The 18,529-nt window shown below is 37.8% G+C and overlaps 1 protein-coding gene across 1 annotated transcript in view; it reads left to right on the top strand.

Annotated features, from left to right (window-relative positions):
• LOC306857526 (alpha/beta hydrolase domain-containing protein 17C) overlaps window positions 1-18,529 on the top strand; it is a 58,368-nt gene that overhangs the window by 15,965 nt on the left and 23,874 nt on the right. The window contains exon 2 of the mRNA XM_079397508.1: window positions 14,132-14,311. Within this exon, the coding sequence (XP_079253634.1) occupies window positions 14,132-14,311 (180 nt within the window). The remainder of the gene's footprint in view (window positions 1-14,131; window positions 14,312-18,529) is intronic.

The following is an 18,529-nucleotide window of genomic DNA, read 5'->3' on the forward strand; positions in this document are numbered from 1 at the left end:
AAACTATATATCATTCTGAAGGTGTAAGCCTCAAGCGTCGATGACAGATCGCTGTTTTCCGATGGAAATCTAAGGAATGTATTTGCTACATTTGTGTAAGCAGTACACATCAAAACATGCAGAATAAAAAAGCAGTACGTACCTTTATCATTGTAATAACGAGCCACAAACGCGTCCACTGCTGAAATCCCAGTTTAGTTAGAGAGGTAAGGGTCCACAGAACAACATCCCAGCGAGCACTTTTAGTCCAGCGAAACAATAACGTTGTAATAAGGATGAATATTCCTTTGTTTACATTTCTTCGGGAGAGTTATTGTTCGTGTCCGTTATGGAATAAATTACGCTCAAAAACAGCGTCTTGGTGGTAAAAAATCAACACGGTGTTGTAGCATACAGTTTTACAAACATAATGAGACCGTCCACGGAAAAAAAAGTCTCAGAAAAGCGGAATATAGATTATTTGAATTTAGCGCTCCCTGCTGAAAGCGTGACGCACGCTGTGACGCAGCTGTCATCTGAGCGGGGCGTAACTTAGCGATCTGCTTTATCCATAAAAAAACTGTTTTTTTTTTCTTCTACACTTTTTTTATATGTGTGTATTGTGTGGGGAATGTGGCCGTATCTGCATGATTATAATATGTATGGACCCTGGAATTGATCTGGTGACGTATCGAGTGTTGAAGTACTCATATGGCAGGCTAAATGAACTCTGAGCCTCTTGTATGTTTGCTAGCACAACAGTAGTAAGTAACCGCATTCTCTGTAGGTTCCACAGGATGTGGAAACATTTGCTGAACGTTAATGTCGTGTTTATTTGGTGATGCAAAAATCATAATCATACTGAAGTGTATTTCAGAGTTGACAAAGTAATCTAAAATTCATTGGATTGTGAAATTAGCTTTAATATTAGATGAATGCCAGAAACAACAGTCCGAGGACCTTGCGTGCTGCTGCATTAGGAAGCCAGTTCTCCAATGCGATCGTATGGAACGTCAAACATCACGTTTTGGAGAAATGCAATTGGAAATGTCATTATTCCAATCGCTTGGAGAAATAGCGCACCAACAACAAGCCATTAATGTCTATAGCAAAAAACGTTGCAGTGCGAGTTACATGATGAAGTTTAATATTTCAGGTTTGGGATCTGCATCTTAGGCAGTGGTTATGCTTATTACCTCCTAACAATTGTCTCTCTCCATTATGGATATTTAAAGTTTAATAATCTGAAGTTGAGAATTCTCTGAAGTTGAACTGTTCTGTTTGTATTCAATGTAAAGGCGGAATCCTTCAAACTCATTTGAATAAATTAAAACTCATTAAATTGAGAACACAGCTCACAGTGCATTTTAATGCTAATCTGTTTTAAGTATTACCATATCAGCACCTGACACCTTTTTGAGGCCATTTGCTCCATCCAAACATTTGCCGGTTTTATCCGAGGTGTTTGCTTAAGATAATGCACAAAGGATTTGACTTTTTAATGCGTTATTTACCTCCTCTGCGCTTTCTCTTGGGGTTTCTGACCCATATTTGGTCCATTGTGCAGTAAGTCCTTTTCTGTTTATGGAATGTAATGCATTTCATATAAGGCTATAGGCAGAATAACTTGGACAGTCTGGAGGAAAACCTTTTTTGTCCTTTTCAACAAAACATTTGAAGGCCAAGGTCTGTTGTGAGCATTTTCTCCAGCTTTAGCGTAGTGAGCAGTCTTTAGAACTATGTGCTTCTCACCATTAATCTGTTGCAGTTTTTTTATGGTCTATAAATTATAGAAGTCCCACACGTTGCCGTATCTTGTGAAATGTCCTGTATTCTTTCAGTCAGCAGTGTTCAGTCTCACGACCCTCTTCAGGCAATAACATTGTCTGCATTCTGTGCACCTGCTTGTGTCCGTCCAGGTGTGTGCAGGGTTTTGGGGGTTTATGCAAGTAATAAATTAACTTCAGAGGCTTTCTGAAGGAAAAAGTCTGCAAATTAAACTTTTCCTAAAGTCATCGGAAAAGGAAAAAATGTTCCCCATAACAATTTTAAAACTTAGTGTTCATTAAGTTCAGCCTGACATTGCAGGTTTCGCTGTAGCGCGCTCAGAGTCTCTCCTCTTCTCAGTGTGAATTATTTACACTGCTCCTAATGAACCAGACAGAGCAGACTTGGACTTTTGGATGGCAATTTCTGATACCTGCAAATCCAGGGCTACGGTTGATTCTTATGCTAAACTTGAGATAAAAAAGGTAAGAAAGGTAGGTTAAGGTTGCCTCTTTTTTTTTATTTTTATTTTTTTACTTTTGTAGCATTTTCTTACCTTCTTGTAGCAAAACCATAATTTAGCTTTACCTGATTAATTTCCACCCTTTTTGTCATCTTTCGAATTAAACAGGCTTTACTTGATACTATACCTTATAATAATCTTCCAAATTTATTTACAATTTTTTTTTACAGTGTACACAATAGTTCATCAGTATGTGCTGAGCTGCTGAATACTGAAGCGTTGTTGGTGTATCAAAGTAATATTTAAAGAAAAAGCCTTGTTTTTCACAAAATGTCCATTTTTAACCTGCATCATTTGCTTTTTGCGTTTCATGTAGTCCTTAGGCAGTGGTGTATGTATTATTTGCAGAATCTCTCTGGTTCGCAGTTGGACAAATTGCTGTAATTTGGGAGGCTTTCAGTAGAAATGTGACACATGCCTTTGAGTTATGGCACTTCCACGTGTGCCCATTTTATTCCGCTTTGCTGCTATTGCAGCCTCAGAGCTTGGGAGGATGAAACACGTCAAAAAAGGTTTTAGGGGAAAAATGCAACTGCACTAATCCGTCACGTTTACAGCGAGTACATTGTATACTCCCATGTAGTCTGAATACAATTGTATTCTTACTGGAAAAGAACATGGAGACACAGTAAAAAGATTAGCTAGATGAGAAAAATAGCTGGATTTGCCGCTATTGTTCTTAAACGCTGTCCTTGAGTGAAGGGCACCAAGTGGTCGATCAACCTTTTCCCGAAGCCATGTGCATACAAAACATTTTTTCCCCTTAATAATTTTATGATGCTCATATTGAACCGTTCGATCCATTAGGAATGCATAACACTGAAAAAACCCTTGCAGCCCAAGCAGTTTCATATCTACAATTTATTTACCTTCAAGGATCCTGTTTCTACCGCTCATTGTAAATCTGCATTCATTTTTAAGCCGCACTCTGTTTGCATGTCATGCAGCCCTTAGGCTGTTTCTGTTCATTTAAGTAAGTCTTATTGCTAAATTTCCCTGTTAGACTGGTGGGAATGTAGTCGAAAACGTATTCTTTCACCCACTTGCTTCTCGCCTCTTTGAGCACCTTTCCCTAGCCTGCGTTTGTCCTGCTTTTAATGGCAGAACTTCCTCAGTAATTACTGTACTGTGCACTGGTCCCTCAGTTTGGCTCTCTTTAACCTTCCTCTCTGCTGAGAGCTCTGCCCTGAAAATGATCTGCATGGCTGATCAATGGTGCACTCTTGGACAGCTAGATCTTCACACTTATTTTTAATATTTTTAATCTACACTTACATATTACATTGAAATCACACATTTTAGGGGTCATTGCGTACCATTTTTAGCCTACAAATCAACAAATTTATCTCTTAACAGTTTTAAACATTTAAGGCAATTCAATTTTTATGTTCTTTGAAGAAAATGTGAGTTTTGCCCATGCACAATGCTAGGATATTGAGTAGGACGTTAATTTGTGGTTGGTAAGGTGTTTTGGGTGGTTACTTACTAACAGATGACCTTGCCTTGTCTCTAAGTCCCTCCTTTCATTGTTCGCAAGTAGAAAAATCATAAATGTGATCACTTAATTCATCAAACAAAAAATCATTATTTGTGGTGTCAGTAATGTCTGAAGTGTAATATTTGGGATTTCAGACCTAAGTGTGAGCGATTGTAACTTGTAAATCCAGGAGTGAATGATTTAAATTGGTTGGCACTTGAAAGTGTTTATTTACTGAAATCAAATCTCTTCCTGTTGGCAATCCATCCCGTTTGCTGTTTCCGTGAAGACCCTGCATCTGTATCAGAGCAGTCACTGGATCAGCAGTTTCTCAGTGTTTGCGACAGACAGCTGCTCCTCTGCTCGTCCGTAAAGAGTAGGTAAGTGTGTTCCCGTTCATCGCGTGTCGTTTTTCCACGCCTGCCGGTTAATCTCATTTCAGAGCGACATCCGTTTGTGATCCCCATTTTTAATCAGGCAGCGTTCACGGGTACTATTCTTCATATGAGCTTGAGCCCGAGACTTACATGGTCCATGGCTCCACATCCCACTTTCCCATTTAAGATTAAGGTTTTTCTCCCTTTGTATACAAGACATGGGCTTCCTACTGGTAAACTGTGTACAGCATAGCAGTAAATCCCAAATGATATGAGAGGAGCAGCCGGTCACTAGAGCCCCCCCAATAAAAACAGCAGTATACGGACAAGAGTAGTTTCAGTCTTGTGCTGGACTGAGATTGTTTTGCACAAACCAGATAGAAAAGAGGGAAAATGTGACACTCAATTTTAGTAGGGGATATCCTGCCGATTTCTTTCTGACATCTCGCCCTCATCTGTTAGACGTCTGTCATGCCCACAGATTCAAGATGAAATGGAGGTGGACTAAATGGTTGTCTTAGGTGTTTCTCTCTGGTTCCTAAAGAAGTCAGAGCAGCATTACCACACACTATTTATATATAGATAGATACACAGCGATTTTATACAATACAGATTGTCAAAGCAATATTAAACAGGAAAATAGTGCAAGAGGACGGTAGTAAACATGACATTTTCCAGTTCAAGTGAGTTCATCGATTCAGTGATGCCATCGTCCAGCTCAGTTCAGTTCAAATAGTGTCTGTACAATCTCGCCAGAAATTAAGTGTCCCCAACTAAGCAAGCCAAAAGGGACAGTGGCAAGGAACCAGAACTCCATCTGTGACAGAAGTGGAGTAAAAATGGGTAATCAGTGTTTACATTTCAGTAGACAGCGCGCGCATGCTGAATGGAAACAACGCTGATTACATTCTGGGGTACTCTCCAAAATGGCGGAAGATGGTAACTCGGGGAGAAGAATTGTTGTATAAATTGTTTTGTTTGTGCACAAAAACTAGCTTCTCGTAGCTTCGTAAACTTAGTTAAACCACTGATGTCACATGGACTATTTTACCGATGTCCTTGCTACGTTTCTGAACCTGGGAACATGGCAATTACATTGCTGTCTATGGCGTGTCAGAGATCTCTCAGATTTTATCAAAAATATCTTCATTTATACTACGGGGCTGTTGAATCTGATTGGCTGGCGAACGTTCTAAGGTGTGCAATTATTTTCAGGGAAACGCACGGCGAATGTAGTTCTAGGTAGGTTTTGACAGCGTTACATGACCATATCACTTCGCCAAATTATTTCAGTTATTTCAAAGGTCCTTACAGCAAAAGAACGAAAACCCACAGCGACGCTGGCCAAACAAATAAATATAGTAAACAAAAGGATAAAAATGACAGATCATGTCCATGTTTTGCCACAAAATTACATTTTATTGAGGTGATGGATGAGATGCGGAAGAAATGATCCCACTCACAATAGCGATTTAAATAGAAAAACTGGACGAATGCCTTGAAATGTATAATCTGATCGATGTCTTGAGGTGTGGCAACTGTAGTATAAGTGGAATAATTGACTCCGGGCCATTGAATTATTAGAAAAATAATGCACACCCGAGGTGGTGATACCGCCGCGAAGCGGAGTCGTCAGTTATTCCTTACTTGTGTTCCAAAGATGAACGAAGGTCTTACGGATTTGGAACGACATGAGGGTGAGTAATTAATGACAGAATTGTAATTTTTGGGTGAACTATCCCTTTAAGAATCATACTGTAATTATACTATATGCTATAATCCAGAAACTAATGGAACAAAACCTATTGGATTTTTATGCTGGGAACCAGGGTGCCCCACAAAAGTCATCCCTTCTGCACTCTATGGGTCTTAGAAAGCATACATACTTAAAAGTAAGTCTTTCAAGTGTAGGCGAACCCCAGAAAACCCCTCGGTGTAACAACCGGCATTTTCTGAGGGAAACTTTAATACCAGATCCAAGCGGGACAGTAGATTATGAGTTCATCAGTGTGAGAAACAACTCATTGGTTTCTGCCGAGACCTCAAGAGCCCACCCGGATTACTTTTAAGATAGTCAGAAGATGTGCTGTGAGTCGGCAGGGCTATTAACTAACGCAGCAGGGAGGAGAGCCGCTGGTGCTGTTAACGCTCACCCGCTGAAACGAGCAGCTGCGTCTCTGTCTGCTTCTTCTTCTAGTCTGTCAGTGAGGCTTATGACTGAGAAACTACTAGTAAGACGCAGATGTCAGAGTTATACAGAGACGTGGGTTGAGCGCGGGAAGGGAAGCAAGTGTGTTCTGCAGTGAAGCTTGGACTAATTTATAACTGCCCTGGGTTTGTGTGACAGACAGCAACCATAAAATCTGGCTCGTCCTCCTCTGCTTTTCACACCGTTTTTACCACAGTTCATCTCGCTCTAGTGATCCTTTTATATTTGCTTGCTTCCCTTCTTGTAGTCCTTCCCAATTCTGTGAATGCGTTTCTGTCATCGACTGCATGCTAAATACACCTGCAGACTCAGGCAGGTGTCTCTTATACAATGTAGTCTGGATCCTGGCTTAACACTCTTGAGTACCCGAGGTCAGGAAAACCTTCAGCTTGGATTCGATTCAGGTCTGATTGGGCCTCTGGTGTCGGCTGCAGGTCTTTTTTTAACTGTGACTCATTGTTTTCAAATGAACATATAAAAGTAACTGATCTGATTATGAGCATTTTCAAATGTAATATAATCCACTTGAGTACTCAGTTTTTGGAATCTGATTATGTAATCTATATTACTTGTAGTCAGTTTCTACCCAGCACTGATAATAAATAACTTTGCATCCACACACCAACTTACCTGGTCTCATTAGAGTATTAGTAGACCGTTAGGTTAGGGTTAGTAGTAGAAAACACTGACGTACTTGCAGAGTTACTCATAGTCAGTAGAATGTCTGTTGGTGCACCATCATAAAAAGTGTTTTCTGCTATTACGCAGACAGTCTATTATTACTGATAGCTGTAGTTATGTGGTTGCAAAGATACTTATAGTTGACTGAATGTCTAAGTGACACCATAACAATTGTTAGAGGGTTAATAATTTAGATATTTTGGAAGCGTGTTGAAGACACCTAGCAGGCTACTGAAAATGATCCTATTCGCTTCATTGCGAGAAGTGGTATTGGCAGGTCACTCTTGACTGCACTGGAAAGTAGTAAAAGGATTTTAAAGTGTATTAGGAGCTCGTCTCCGTGCAGTAAATTAAACCTTTCCGTAACATTTACACATGGAGTATCTCTTTAAAGAGGCACGTGAGGTCAGAGGACATCCTCTTAAAACAGCCGTTTCTTTCTTCCGGCACACAGACAGGTGAAAGCACGCATGCCGCGCTGTGTAACCAGGCATTTTCACTGGACGTTTTATGCGGATGCATTCGCTTTCTTGAGCTTACAGAATAACTTGCTCTGACGGTTCAGAACAGAGAGTCTTTAGTGTCAATTGTGGGATTGAGGTTTTTAGAGCATTATTTGTAATTGCAAGCAGGATTGGCGTGTTGGATAGAATGAAACTCATGTCAGGTTTTGTGACTTGTTACTTCGTGTTCAGTAGTTCTGTTATAAAACCAAATGAGCTGCTCTGCTGTCTATGTATTGCACTTGGAGACTCGACTCTAATAGAATGGATTTTGGAATTAACATTGAGTTGCTTTCAATATTTAATCAGTATTTTATAGAACTGAATGTCTATGGTCATCGCTCTCAATTTATCCTTGTTGCACTGCATTATAGGATTGCCGCCTTTGCACACCTGTGATGTTTTAAAATTCTGCATGGCTCACTTGGATTTGGATCTCATCCAGTATCTTCTATAATGTGAATAAAGTCTTAAAATCGTGTCTGCTCTGTTCGGTAGGGGAAAAACAAACGCCCCTGAATTTTAACCTTGCTAGTGTTGAGCTGCTTTGGATTCTTCTCGCAGTGCACTGGACCTAAAAAGTGTTTGTCTGTGCAAGGACAGCTAATGAATTGCCTGAAAATTAGTTATGGATAAAGCTCAAGTTATTATCAGCAATGCCAGCTAATTAAAATGCCCTTTTCAACCACAGCCAGGAACCCTGAATCACATTCGTGTGACATTCAGTTATTGCGGAGAAAAAATGGCACGTGGATGAAGATGCATGAAGTCTTCTAATCCTGCACAGCTGGGAAGCCATGTTAAGGAGGATTTTAGCAGCAAATTGACAACTTTTTTTTGTTGTTGTTGTTTGTATTCTTGGTCAGTGCACATTCTAAAACTTTGTGTATTGACTCTCACTTCTCTCTTTTTGCTGTTTCATGATGGAGGAAGGTCACGAGTTCAATGTTTACTGCAGTACAGTCAAGTGCAGGGAAGTTCATAAAGTTTTGCCTCATGCCTCAAGTCCTTGTTTGGATGCTTACACCGTGTCCACACCAGGCGCGTGCGGCAAAATACAATCAAAAAGTTGCATCATTGTTTTAAGTGTTAATATTAAAATATAATAAAGGTGCTGTAAGATTTTTTTTTTTAATAGAATAGGAATTATTGGAATTACTAAAAAACTGTTGATTTGAAAGATGTTGCATTTATAGAAATATTGCAAAATATGCGCATATATGGCATGATTTGCTTGTCTCCGTTCTCTGAATTGTGGAGATTTCATTGCAGAATATTTTCTAATGTAGTTTTTCCTCGAGGCTGTTAAGCTATTATTTAAAAAAGAAGTTAAACGATATCATATACCACTGGTTAACAACCTTGTAGCTCACATTAGGTCTGTTTTTAATGGTTTACAAATTGTTAAAATATTACTCAATATAGAAAATGAATGGTATTTTTACTTCCCAAACCTGCTTTTGAACTCTATTCAGTCTGGTGTAGCGGTGTGCCATATCATACCCTCCACGATAATACTGGTATACATTTTTACATGATTAAAAAAAAAGTGGCATATTGCGATATCAATGATATAGCGACGCAATGACGTATTTACTAGGGATGCACCTATTGTTCGGCAGCCGAAATTATTCGGCCAAAAATAGCATAAATCAGTTTTTTCTGATTTCACTGTTTCGGTGTTCGGCTGATTAAGCAAAAAGACCGAATAAATTGCACCAAACAATGACGTGACTTGATCAAACAGGCGCACACTAATGCAGCAAACATGACGGCAGTGTGGAAGCATTTAAAACTGTCCGAGAAAGAGGCAAAAATCATTACAAGCACCGACAGCGAAAGACCGTTTAGTACTGCATCTCATGTCTCTGATGAGAAGAGGAAGGGGTGGTTGTTGCTGGTTACTGTATGATAATTATAATCGCAAAATGGCCTTAAACAATTAAACGGGTTTCTCTCGAAATAAAAGCTCCATCAACATTCATAAATGTTAGTATTGTAATTTTACTGTTGTTCTGTTAAATAAAATAGACAATAATAATTACAACAGCTCTATGAATACATTTATTATAACATTCACACATAGCGTTCAAATTGGGATCTGTAATATTTTCTAATGTTTTAAAATAATTCCCTTCTGCTGAGCAAGGCTACATTTATTTGCAAGCCTGATTCAAGAAGGGGGTCTCAAAAATGGCCACAAAATATTATTTTACTAACTTAAGTTAAATTGTGCTTTGTTGGTATAATGTCTGCTAGAATGTTTTAAAAACATGTTCAGTTTTAAATAAGTATTTTGAAATTGTTTTGTATTAGTGTGCAATGTTTAAAAATAATCCATGTAGTGTCCATTTAACATTTAATATCGGAGGCATCCAATTTATTTGACACATTTGAATTTTTTCAAGTAATGCAATAGTTACTTTCCATGGTAATTGGTTACTTTTATAATGATGTAACTAATTTACTAACTCAGTTACTATTTGTGAGAAGTAATTAGTAACTATAATTACTTTTTAAAGTAACTTGCCCAACACTGGTCACTACTATTGCACTATAATGCTGCTTCTGCCACCTTATGACAATAGATTTACATGTGGAATTAGGTAGTCTGTCATCAATGACAGTAGCTCATTGGAAAAGGACCAATAAATGCTGCTGCCTGCCCGCTGCAATCACCAATAAAACGTTCCATATTTGTTTTTTGGAATATCATCATAAATAGAATTATCGCAGATATTCTTGAAATATCGTGATATAATTTTGAGGCTATATCGCCCACCCCTAGTCTGGTGTAAGATACAGAACAGCTGATGTTGCTTACAGTATGTTTAATGTTGCGGTTTTGCACATGTGACTCAATGAGTTTCTAGCATGAAGTACTCCGCTTGTTCAAACTGAATGTGGAAACTCTTTTCACCTAAACTATTTCTGACAGTCCATTCTCGTCAAGGGCCCTCTAAAAAGTTTCTTGCGGACAACAATGCAACTTCTGAATAGCCGTCAATAAGGTTTGTGCATTCTATAGGATAACATGAGACACCACCTGCTAGTAAACGGCGCTGCTACTCTATTCCACACATCAGTGCTTATTTGAGGCATCATTTGCATATCCATAATTCATATGCATATGGATTACTTAAGAATTAGTAAGGCATAGACATGCATCTGTTTCCATTGAGAGCCCAGTGGGGCGTTTACAGCGAGCCTTATTTTTGGGGTAAACCTTGCAGGTTGGCAACAGCATGCAAATTTCAGCCCAAAATCCATCTGTAAATGTTTGCTTTGGCGGAAGGACGGTTTCACGAAACGGACTACTGTGCGTGTGCGCCGTTCGTCCTGTGCAGGATCACAGAGCTCCTCTTATTTTTCCCCAGATTAACATATGCACACACAAACGTGCATCTTCCCCAGTCTCTCTCAGGTTCTCTTATTGTTTCAACGCGGGAAAACACGGCGACGCTCTCGTGAGCGTAGCCGTTTGTGCCGCTTTGGCTATAAACACAGGAATGTGTTTTCGTTCCAGTTGTTCCATGGAATCGGACCCGCTGCTTGTTTGGACAAGTCATTTCTCATTGCCTTAATTCAGGCTAAGGAAACAGCATTTGCATCGACTTGTGTGTTTTCGACATGCTTGTGTTTTCAGTAGTTTTCCACGTTGGAAATAAGGGGGATGCTTGTGTTTGTCCTGGCTCGTAGAGTTTTCCCTCTTTCAGAGCTTGATTTCGGATCGATCTCTGTTTTCTCTGTATGTGGAAATGGATTTGTTTTGGCGGGTCCTTGAGGTATTATCACACCTTTTGTTCTCGCTATCTCACCATCAACACTTGGGTTTTTCCTGAAATGATATTTGATATCAGATAAGAATTAATTTCCCTGCATGTTGAATCAAAGGGATTTTCTCCTTCCAGAAAATAATCTCGCAGCACATGAGTGACAGGAAGCATATTGAGGCTTGAAAAGAGCCTCTGATTGGTTTGTTTTGGCCTGGTTCCCTTTCCAAACCAATTCAAGTATCCTCATATCCAGCTAACTAAGTGTTTGTTTTTATCTGGGCCTTCAGAAAGATGACTTTTCCTGTTTTCCGTGATGTAGTTGTTGTATAACCTTGCGTTTTGGTTGATTTGTTGAATTACTGATGGTGGTTTGAGTTTTTCCAGCTTGACATTCTGCTGTGGAGTTTTGTGGTATGTGGTGTTTTTCTCTAAACATAACAGCATGTACTTTTCACCAGAAAGTTCAACTTTTGTCCTCTCCGTTCACACAACATCGCTGCAGCGGTGTTGTTGAATATCTTGGTGGTCTTCTGCAAGTTGTGAGATGGACACCAGTATGTTGTCTTTGTCTTCTGTAACCTCCCGTGAGCAACTTCCTTTGCAGTGCTTTTCTTGGATCTTGGTGGATCGGTGAATTATTGCGAGATATGAGATCCTGCAGATCCTTTGAGGGATTATCTCTGATCCTCAAACAACTTAGTAAATGAAGAGTATGACTGGAAGATCCTCTGTGGGACACCAGTCTCAGCTGTCATCCAGGGTTGTTTGTATCTTCTCTGAAGACGCCATGACATGCCCTTGCATTGATCTTTGTAGGACACTTACTCCTAGGGAGTAGAAAGTGTTAACGTTTTGTAAACATTTTTTCTGCACTTATACAGTTCAGTTGTGAGTTCTTATAGTTCTATTCTGGAAGTTTTCCTGTCCTTCCTGCTCTTTTTTTTTTTTTTTTTTTTTTGTGCCAGTGGACCCTGAAATGCCTTTTGGTCAGGAATCTTTTAGTGCTTTTGATCTATTACTTACATTACTTTACATCAGTTGATTATTCAGTTAGAGCTTCACAATGCTGTGGACCATTGCTTAAAGGTACTCTTGATAAAAAAATAAAAATAGTTCTGTCAAAGGCTTTCAAATCTCACTCCACACAAACATTTTTGTGCATATTTTGTATGAGACATAATGAAATCACATTTTTTGTATGCTGTTTGATTGTGTACAAAAATATTTAATATTTTTGCAGATATATTGTTACTTTATGACTATTGTCATATGATATTATTATACGATAATACATAATACTTATATTATTATACGATAATACATGCATAGTTATAATTTTTTGTTAAACATTGTGCATTATATCCTTAGTTAATATTAACAATGACACATTCTTTTAAAGCATTAATCATAGTTAATGTTAATTTCAGCATGTATTAATACATTTTTAAAATCAAAATCTTTTAATATTTAGTGTTCCTAACATGAACTAACAATAAACGGGTATATTTTTATTAAAGTAAACATTGGTTCATAAATACTGTAACAAATGTATTAATGCACGACAATAATAATAATAATTGTCTATTATGAACGATTATATGCAAAAATGTATTATTATTATTATTATTATTATTATTATTATTATATAGGTAAATTATTCCCTCATGACTATAGATGGTGATGCTTTAATAATAATAATAATAGCAGTGGTAATTTATCAGTAGTAGTTATGTATAATTAATTTTCAATGCATTTTTTGTTTGTAATTTATTAGTATTTTTTTTACGGTTTACTTTTAAGTTGGACTTACGGGACCATTTTATTTGACTGAATTAATTTGAATAAGGTTTCAGAATTTAAACCATGCATGTAAAAAATCCAGTTTATACGGTCCACAAACACATTTTTCCAACTGACTCTCAATGTTGATTGTTCTCGATGGAGATGAATTACCTCGCTGATGTATTTTCTCTCGTCTCGTCTCATCTCTTGAAACTTGATTTCCAAGCCTTAATTTCACAGTGTCTATCAGTTCAGTCACATGAGTGGTTGTTTATTTACAAGAGCGCTCTCAGCCTCCTCTTTTCACCCTGTAATATCTGTCTGTGTGTGGGAGACGGCGATGGAGACCTTATGTTACCTGATAAAATCTTGCCAAAGCTAACCAGCGCTCTCCACGGTACTCTTTGTACTGCTGCGTGTGCATTTGAGACTTCCACCTCACGGCTGCTTTGTTTCCCTACCTCGTCTCACGCGGCCCTGGGCTAGCCTACGGTAAAAGCCTGATCTGAGGTCAGACTTCAAACGCGTTTGCTTTCTGTCGTTGACCAGGTGTCAGACCCGACTACAAAGCTGCCCTGGAAAGTCAGAGAACAAAAACCTAAAGAGCATAGCAGTGCATTTTCCCCTTTCTTTCTTCATCTACGCCTTGACTTCTCGAGCGCTCCCTCTTGCATTTCCTTTGAGTGCATCTTAAAGTTTCAAATAAAGCTTCAGTCCCGTGTTCACTTGCTCAAGGACTCACTTGTTTTATGAAGCCTGCGAGTTTATATCTCTATTTTTAATGGTTTCTCTTCTGTACTTGACCTAACATGCCATTTTGTTCAATTGGATTATCTAATAATACGCCTTGATGGAAATATGTTTTGACACAAATTGTAATGTTGCTATAGACACGAACGCAATTCAAAGTAAACATCACGAGCTGCTTGCGTTGTGATGTAATTTCACCCACACAGATGACGAGGATGCCAGATTTGTACCACGCTTGAAGTGTTGAAGTGATGTGCAATGATTTGCAGCTGTTTTTTAATTTCTTCTCTCTCTTTTTCTTCTGAAGGTATGGAGTGACTCCGGAAAACATCATCTTGTACGGTCAGAGCATAGGGACAGTGCCGACGGTGGACCTGGCGTCCCGGTACGAGTGCGCGGCAGTGATCCTCCACTCTCCCCTCATGTCTGGCTTGCGTGTGGCCTTTCCCGACACCCGCAAAACCTACTGCTTCGATGCCTTCCCGAGGTAAGATGCAAACATCTGTGGACCAGAATGCAATGCATGAGAAATGCAGACTCTTATAGCTACACCTACAGTGTTATTTTAGTGTCCTTGAGATGTTTGTATTAATATTTTGAATTATTTTGTAACAATTTAAGTTAAAGTATTAGTAATTTAGTTTCTATTAGCTTTTTTTTTTAAATGTCTATAGTTATAGTAAACATTTTTGAGTTTATTTTAGTAGATCAGGTTCAACTAAATGAAAATAAATGTTTAAAAAAATATAAAAATTAAGATTTAATTGAAAATGAAAATTGTGTTTTATGGTCTTAATTTTAATTAACTATAATAGCCCTGCTATACTACCATTCAGAAGTTTGGGGAACATTTTTTTTTTGAGAAATTAATACTTTTATTCAGTAAGGATGCATTAAATTGAACAGAAGTGACAATGAAGACATTTTGGATAATGCTTTAAAACGGTGGTTTTCAAACCCTGGGTCACGAGACTTAACAAAAAAAAATGGGTCGCCAGGATGATTTAAGGAAAACGTATGTATGTAACCAAGTTCAAGACTCAGGAAAGAAGCAACTAAATAAACAAACTACAAAATGAAAGGAACTGGCAGCCGCCTCAGGTCAGAATCAAATTTGTATTTGTGTTTGCGCTCTTTTTTTTTTTTTTTTTTTTTTTTTTTGCAGCGTTGTACATTGTAGCAAATCAGAGACATCTGTTTTATTTCAGTCCAGAGTTCTGGAAGCTCGCGGATGCAAATCCTCTGATTTATTATGAACAAAGTGTAGAGGTGATGTAAATAAGAGATGAATTGTGCTGTGTTGGCAGATTCATTGATTATAGCAGAATTAGAGCTCACGATGAACTGAAATGAGTGACCGCTTTTTAAGGAAGTGCACTTTGCGCGCTGTCTTTGCTGTATATAGCCTATTTTCCATTCAGTATTTGAATAAGTTTAGTTTTTCATGCTGCTAAGAGGACCAATGTGGCGTACTTGCAACAAACTTTCCGAAGCGAGATCCGCATATTCTCTCGAAATTGCAATGACATTGTGATAATAATAACTATGGACCGGACAAAATATATGTCATGTCAGAATAGGGGTGGGCGATATGGCAAAAAAAATCACGATTTTTTTAGAAATATCACTATTTTATCATGATTCTTTGTCATGTTGGTTTTGCTATTTTGTCTGAGCAGAACAGCCAAACTAATTTCCCTGTTATAAAGACAAAGCCTTTTAAGGTAACATTAAAAAAAACAATGGTGGATATTTAGGCCAAAGTGGGCGAAGATAAAAAATCTTTGTCATTATTTTATATTTGTTATTAAAAAATAAGAAGAAAGATACACATTACAAATAAACCTAATATACAAATAAAACAGTGCATTCAAGAAACTGAATGAATAAATATAACAAAACTCTATAGATTGATTCCTATTAAAGCAACTGTATTTTTTTTCAGTCTAGAGTTTTTTTTTTTTTTTTTCTCTTTGCGTTTTGTTTTAACATTAAAGAATAAAAATCTGTCGATTCCGTCATAGTGTTTTATATTTATACCATCATTTACTCACTCAAAATTAGTTTTAAACTTGAATGAGTTTCTTTCTTTTGCTGAACATAAATGTTATTTTGAAGAAGGTGGAAAACCAAACAGTTGCTGGTCCACAGTCACTTCCATAGTATTTTTTGTTTCCTGCTATCAAAGTCAATGTAGACTAGCAACTGTTTGGCTACCCACATTCTTCAAAATATCTTTTGTGTTCATCACTAGAATGAAATTAATACAGGTTTGGGGCAACGTGAGTGAGTAAATAATGACACAAATTAAATTTTTTGGGTGAACCATCCCTTTAATGACAGTCGGCTGCATGTTTAGTACTGTTGCTTTAAGTTTAAGACCTGCACGCATCTAATATACAGACGCGCATCCGTTTGTCTCGGCTGTTTACTTTCATTTTAGACATAACCAACTGAGTCTGTATGTAAACTTTGTGTGTTTTGACACTATTAGTTCAAAAGATAACTTGGTTTAGTAATCAGGCGCTGTTACACAGGCGTTTTAGTACGCACGCTTCAGGTGTACAGGCTCAGAAAAAAGCGCATGTCAGACCAGCAAATTAAAAGCTTAACTGGCAAGGCTTTAAACAACACTCAAATAATGTACTTTTGTGATTGCGAATAAGTGCAGTGTTCCGCTGAGTTAACACTTGTGGTGCTGTACAGTATATAGAGATTAGAGACGGAGGCGCCAGAACTGAACTGATAGAATGTGCGCTGTAGCACGATACTACGATATTTCTTCAAAAGCAGATCGTGGAGACATTTTTATCGTCCACGATCAAAAAGTCATATCGAACACCCCTATTTCAGAATAGATGTGCATGAAGGCAAGCACCCTCACCAATTTTAGAAGCACCGACAGCAATTTGATTTTGGAACGGAGCAGCTCTACGGCGAGGCTCGAGATCAGTCTGTAGCACAGTTGTCTTTCCTTCCTTCCCATCCATCCGTCCGATCGTTTTATCTATCGGGTTTTATCTATCTATCTATCTATCTATCTATCTATCTATCTATCGATCGTTCGATCGTTCTTTCTATCGGGTTTTATCTATCTATCGTTTTATCTAACGTTCTCTCTATCGGTTTATTTATCGTTCTCTCTATCTATCGTTCTATCCGTTCTATCGTTCTCTCTATCTCGATCTATCGTTCTCTCTATCGCTATCGTTTTTATCTATCGTTCTCTCTATTCGTTCTATCGTTCTCTCTATTCGTTCTATTGTTCTCTCTATTCGTTCTATCGTTCTCTCTATTCGTTCTCTCTATTCGTTCTATCGTTCTCTATTCGTTCTATCGTTCTCTCTATTTGTTCTATCGTTCTCTCTATTTGTTCTATCGTTCTCTCTATTTGTTCTATCGTTCTCTATTTGTTCTATCGTTCTCTCTATTCGTTCTATCTCTATCGTTTTATCTATCGTTCTCTCTATCTCTATCGTTTTATCTATCGTTCTCTCTATCTCTATCGTTTTATCTATCGTTCTCTCTAGCTATCGTTTTATCTATCGTTCTCTCTATCTATCGTTCTCTCTATTCGTTCTGTTCTTTCTATCGTTCTATCTATCTCTATCGTTTTTATCTATCATTCTCCATTCGTTCTGTCGTTCTTTCTATCGTTCTCTCTATTCGTTCTATCGTTCTCTCTATTCGTTCTATCGTTCTCTCTATTCGGTCTATCGTTCTCTCTATTCGTTCTATCTATCGTTCTCTCTATTCGTTCTATCGTTCTCTATTCGTTCTATCGTTCTCTCTATTCGTTCTATCGTTCTATCTATTGTTCTCTCTATTCGTTCTGTCGTTCTATCTATTCGTTCTAGCGTTCTCTCTTCGTTCTATCGTTCTCTCTATTCGTTCTATCTATCATTCTCTCTATTCGTTCTATCGTTCTATCTATTGTTCTCTCTATTCGTTCTATCATTCTATCTATCTCTCGTTTTATCTATCATTCTCTCTATCTCTCGTTTTATCTATCATTCTCTCTATCTCTCGTTTTATCTATCATTCTCTCTATCTCTATCGTTTTTATCTATCATTTTTATCTATCGTTCTATCTATCTTTCTATCGTTTTTATCTATCGTTCTATCTATCGTTTTATCTATCGTTCTCTCTATTCGTTCTATCGTTTTATCTATCATTCTATCTATCTCTATCATTTTATCTATCTCTATCGTTCTATGTGTGTGTATATACATATTAGATATAGATTAGATTCAACGTTGTCACTGTGCAGAGTACAAGTACAGAGCCAATGAAATGCAGTTAGCATCTAACCAGAAATGCAAATAACAAAGTATATAATTAAATATAAATGTGTATATACATTAAGTTTTATGACATATAGTGCAAGTTATGAGGTGGAGGGGGAGAGACTAGCTCAGTGCAAATGACAACTTAGGTTATAATGATAACTTAGCTCAGTACATACAACTTAGGTTGCAAGGAAGTATAAACAGAAGGTGCATTATAAGTGAGGTATGTAAGTAGCATATGTTTATATATGGCCAATGACCTTAACGGCATCCGGAGGTAGAAATGTGCAAAATATCAGAAATGTGCAAAATAAGAGGAAAGAATACAAACATTGTGAGTGAGGAGTGCAGACAGGTTATTGAACAGTGCAGTTTTTTTTTTTTCCATTAGGTGGTCCATCTTGAATGTAGTGTT

Source organism: Barbus barbus (genome assembly GCF_936440315.1).
Source record: "Barbus barbus genome assembly, chromosome: 1".
NCBI lineage: Eukaryota > Metazoa > Chordata > Actinopteri > Cypriniformes > Cyprinidae > Barbus > Barbus barbus.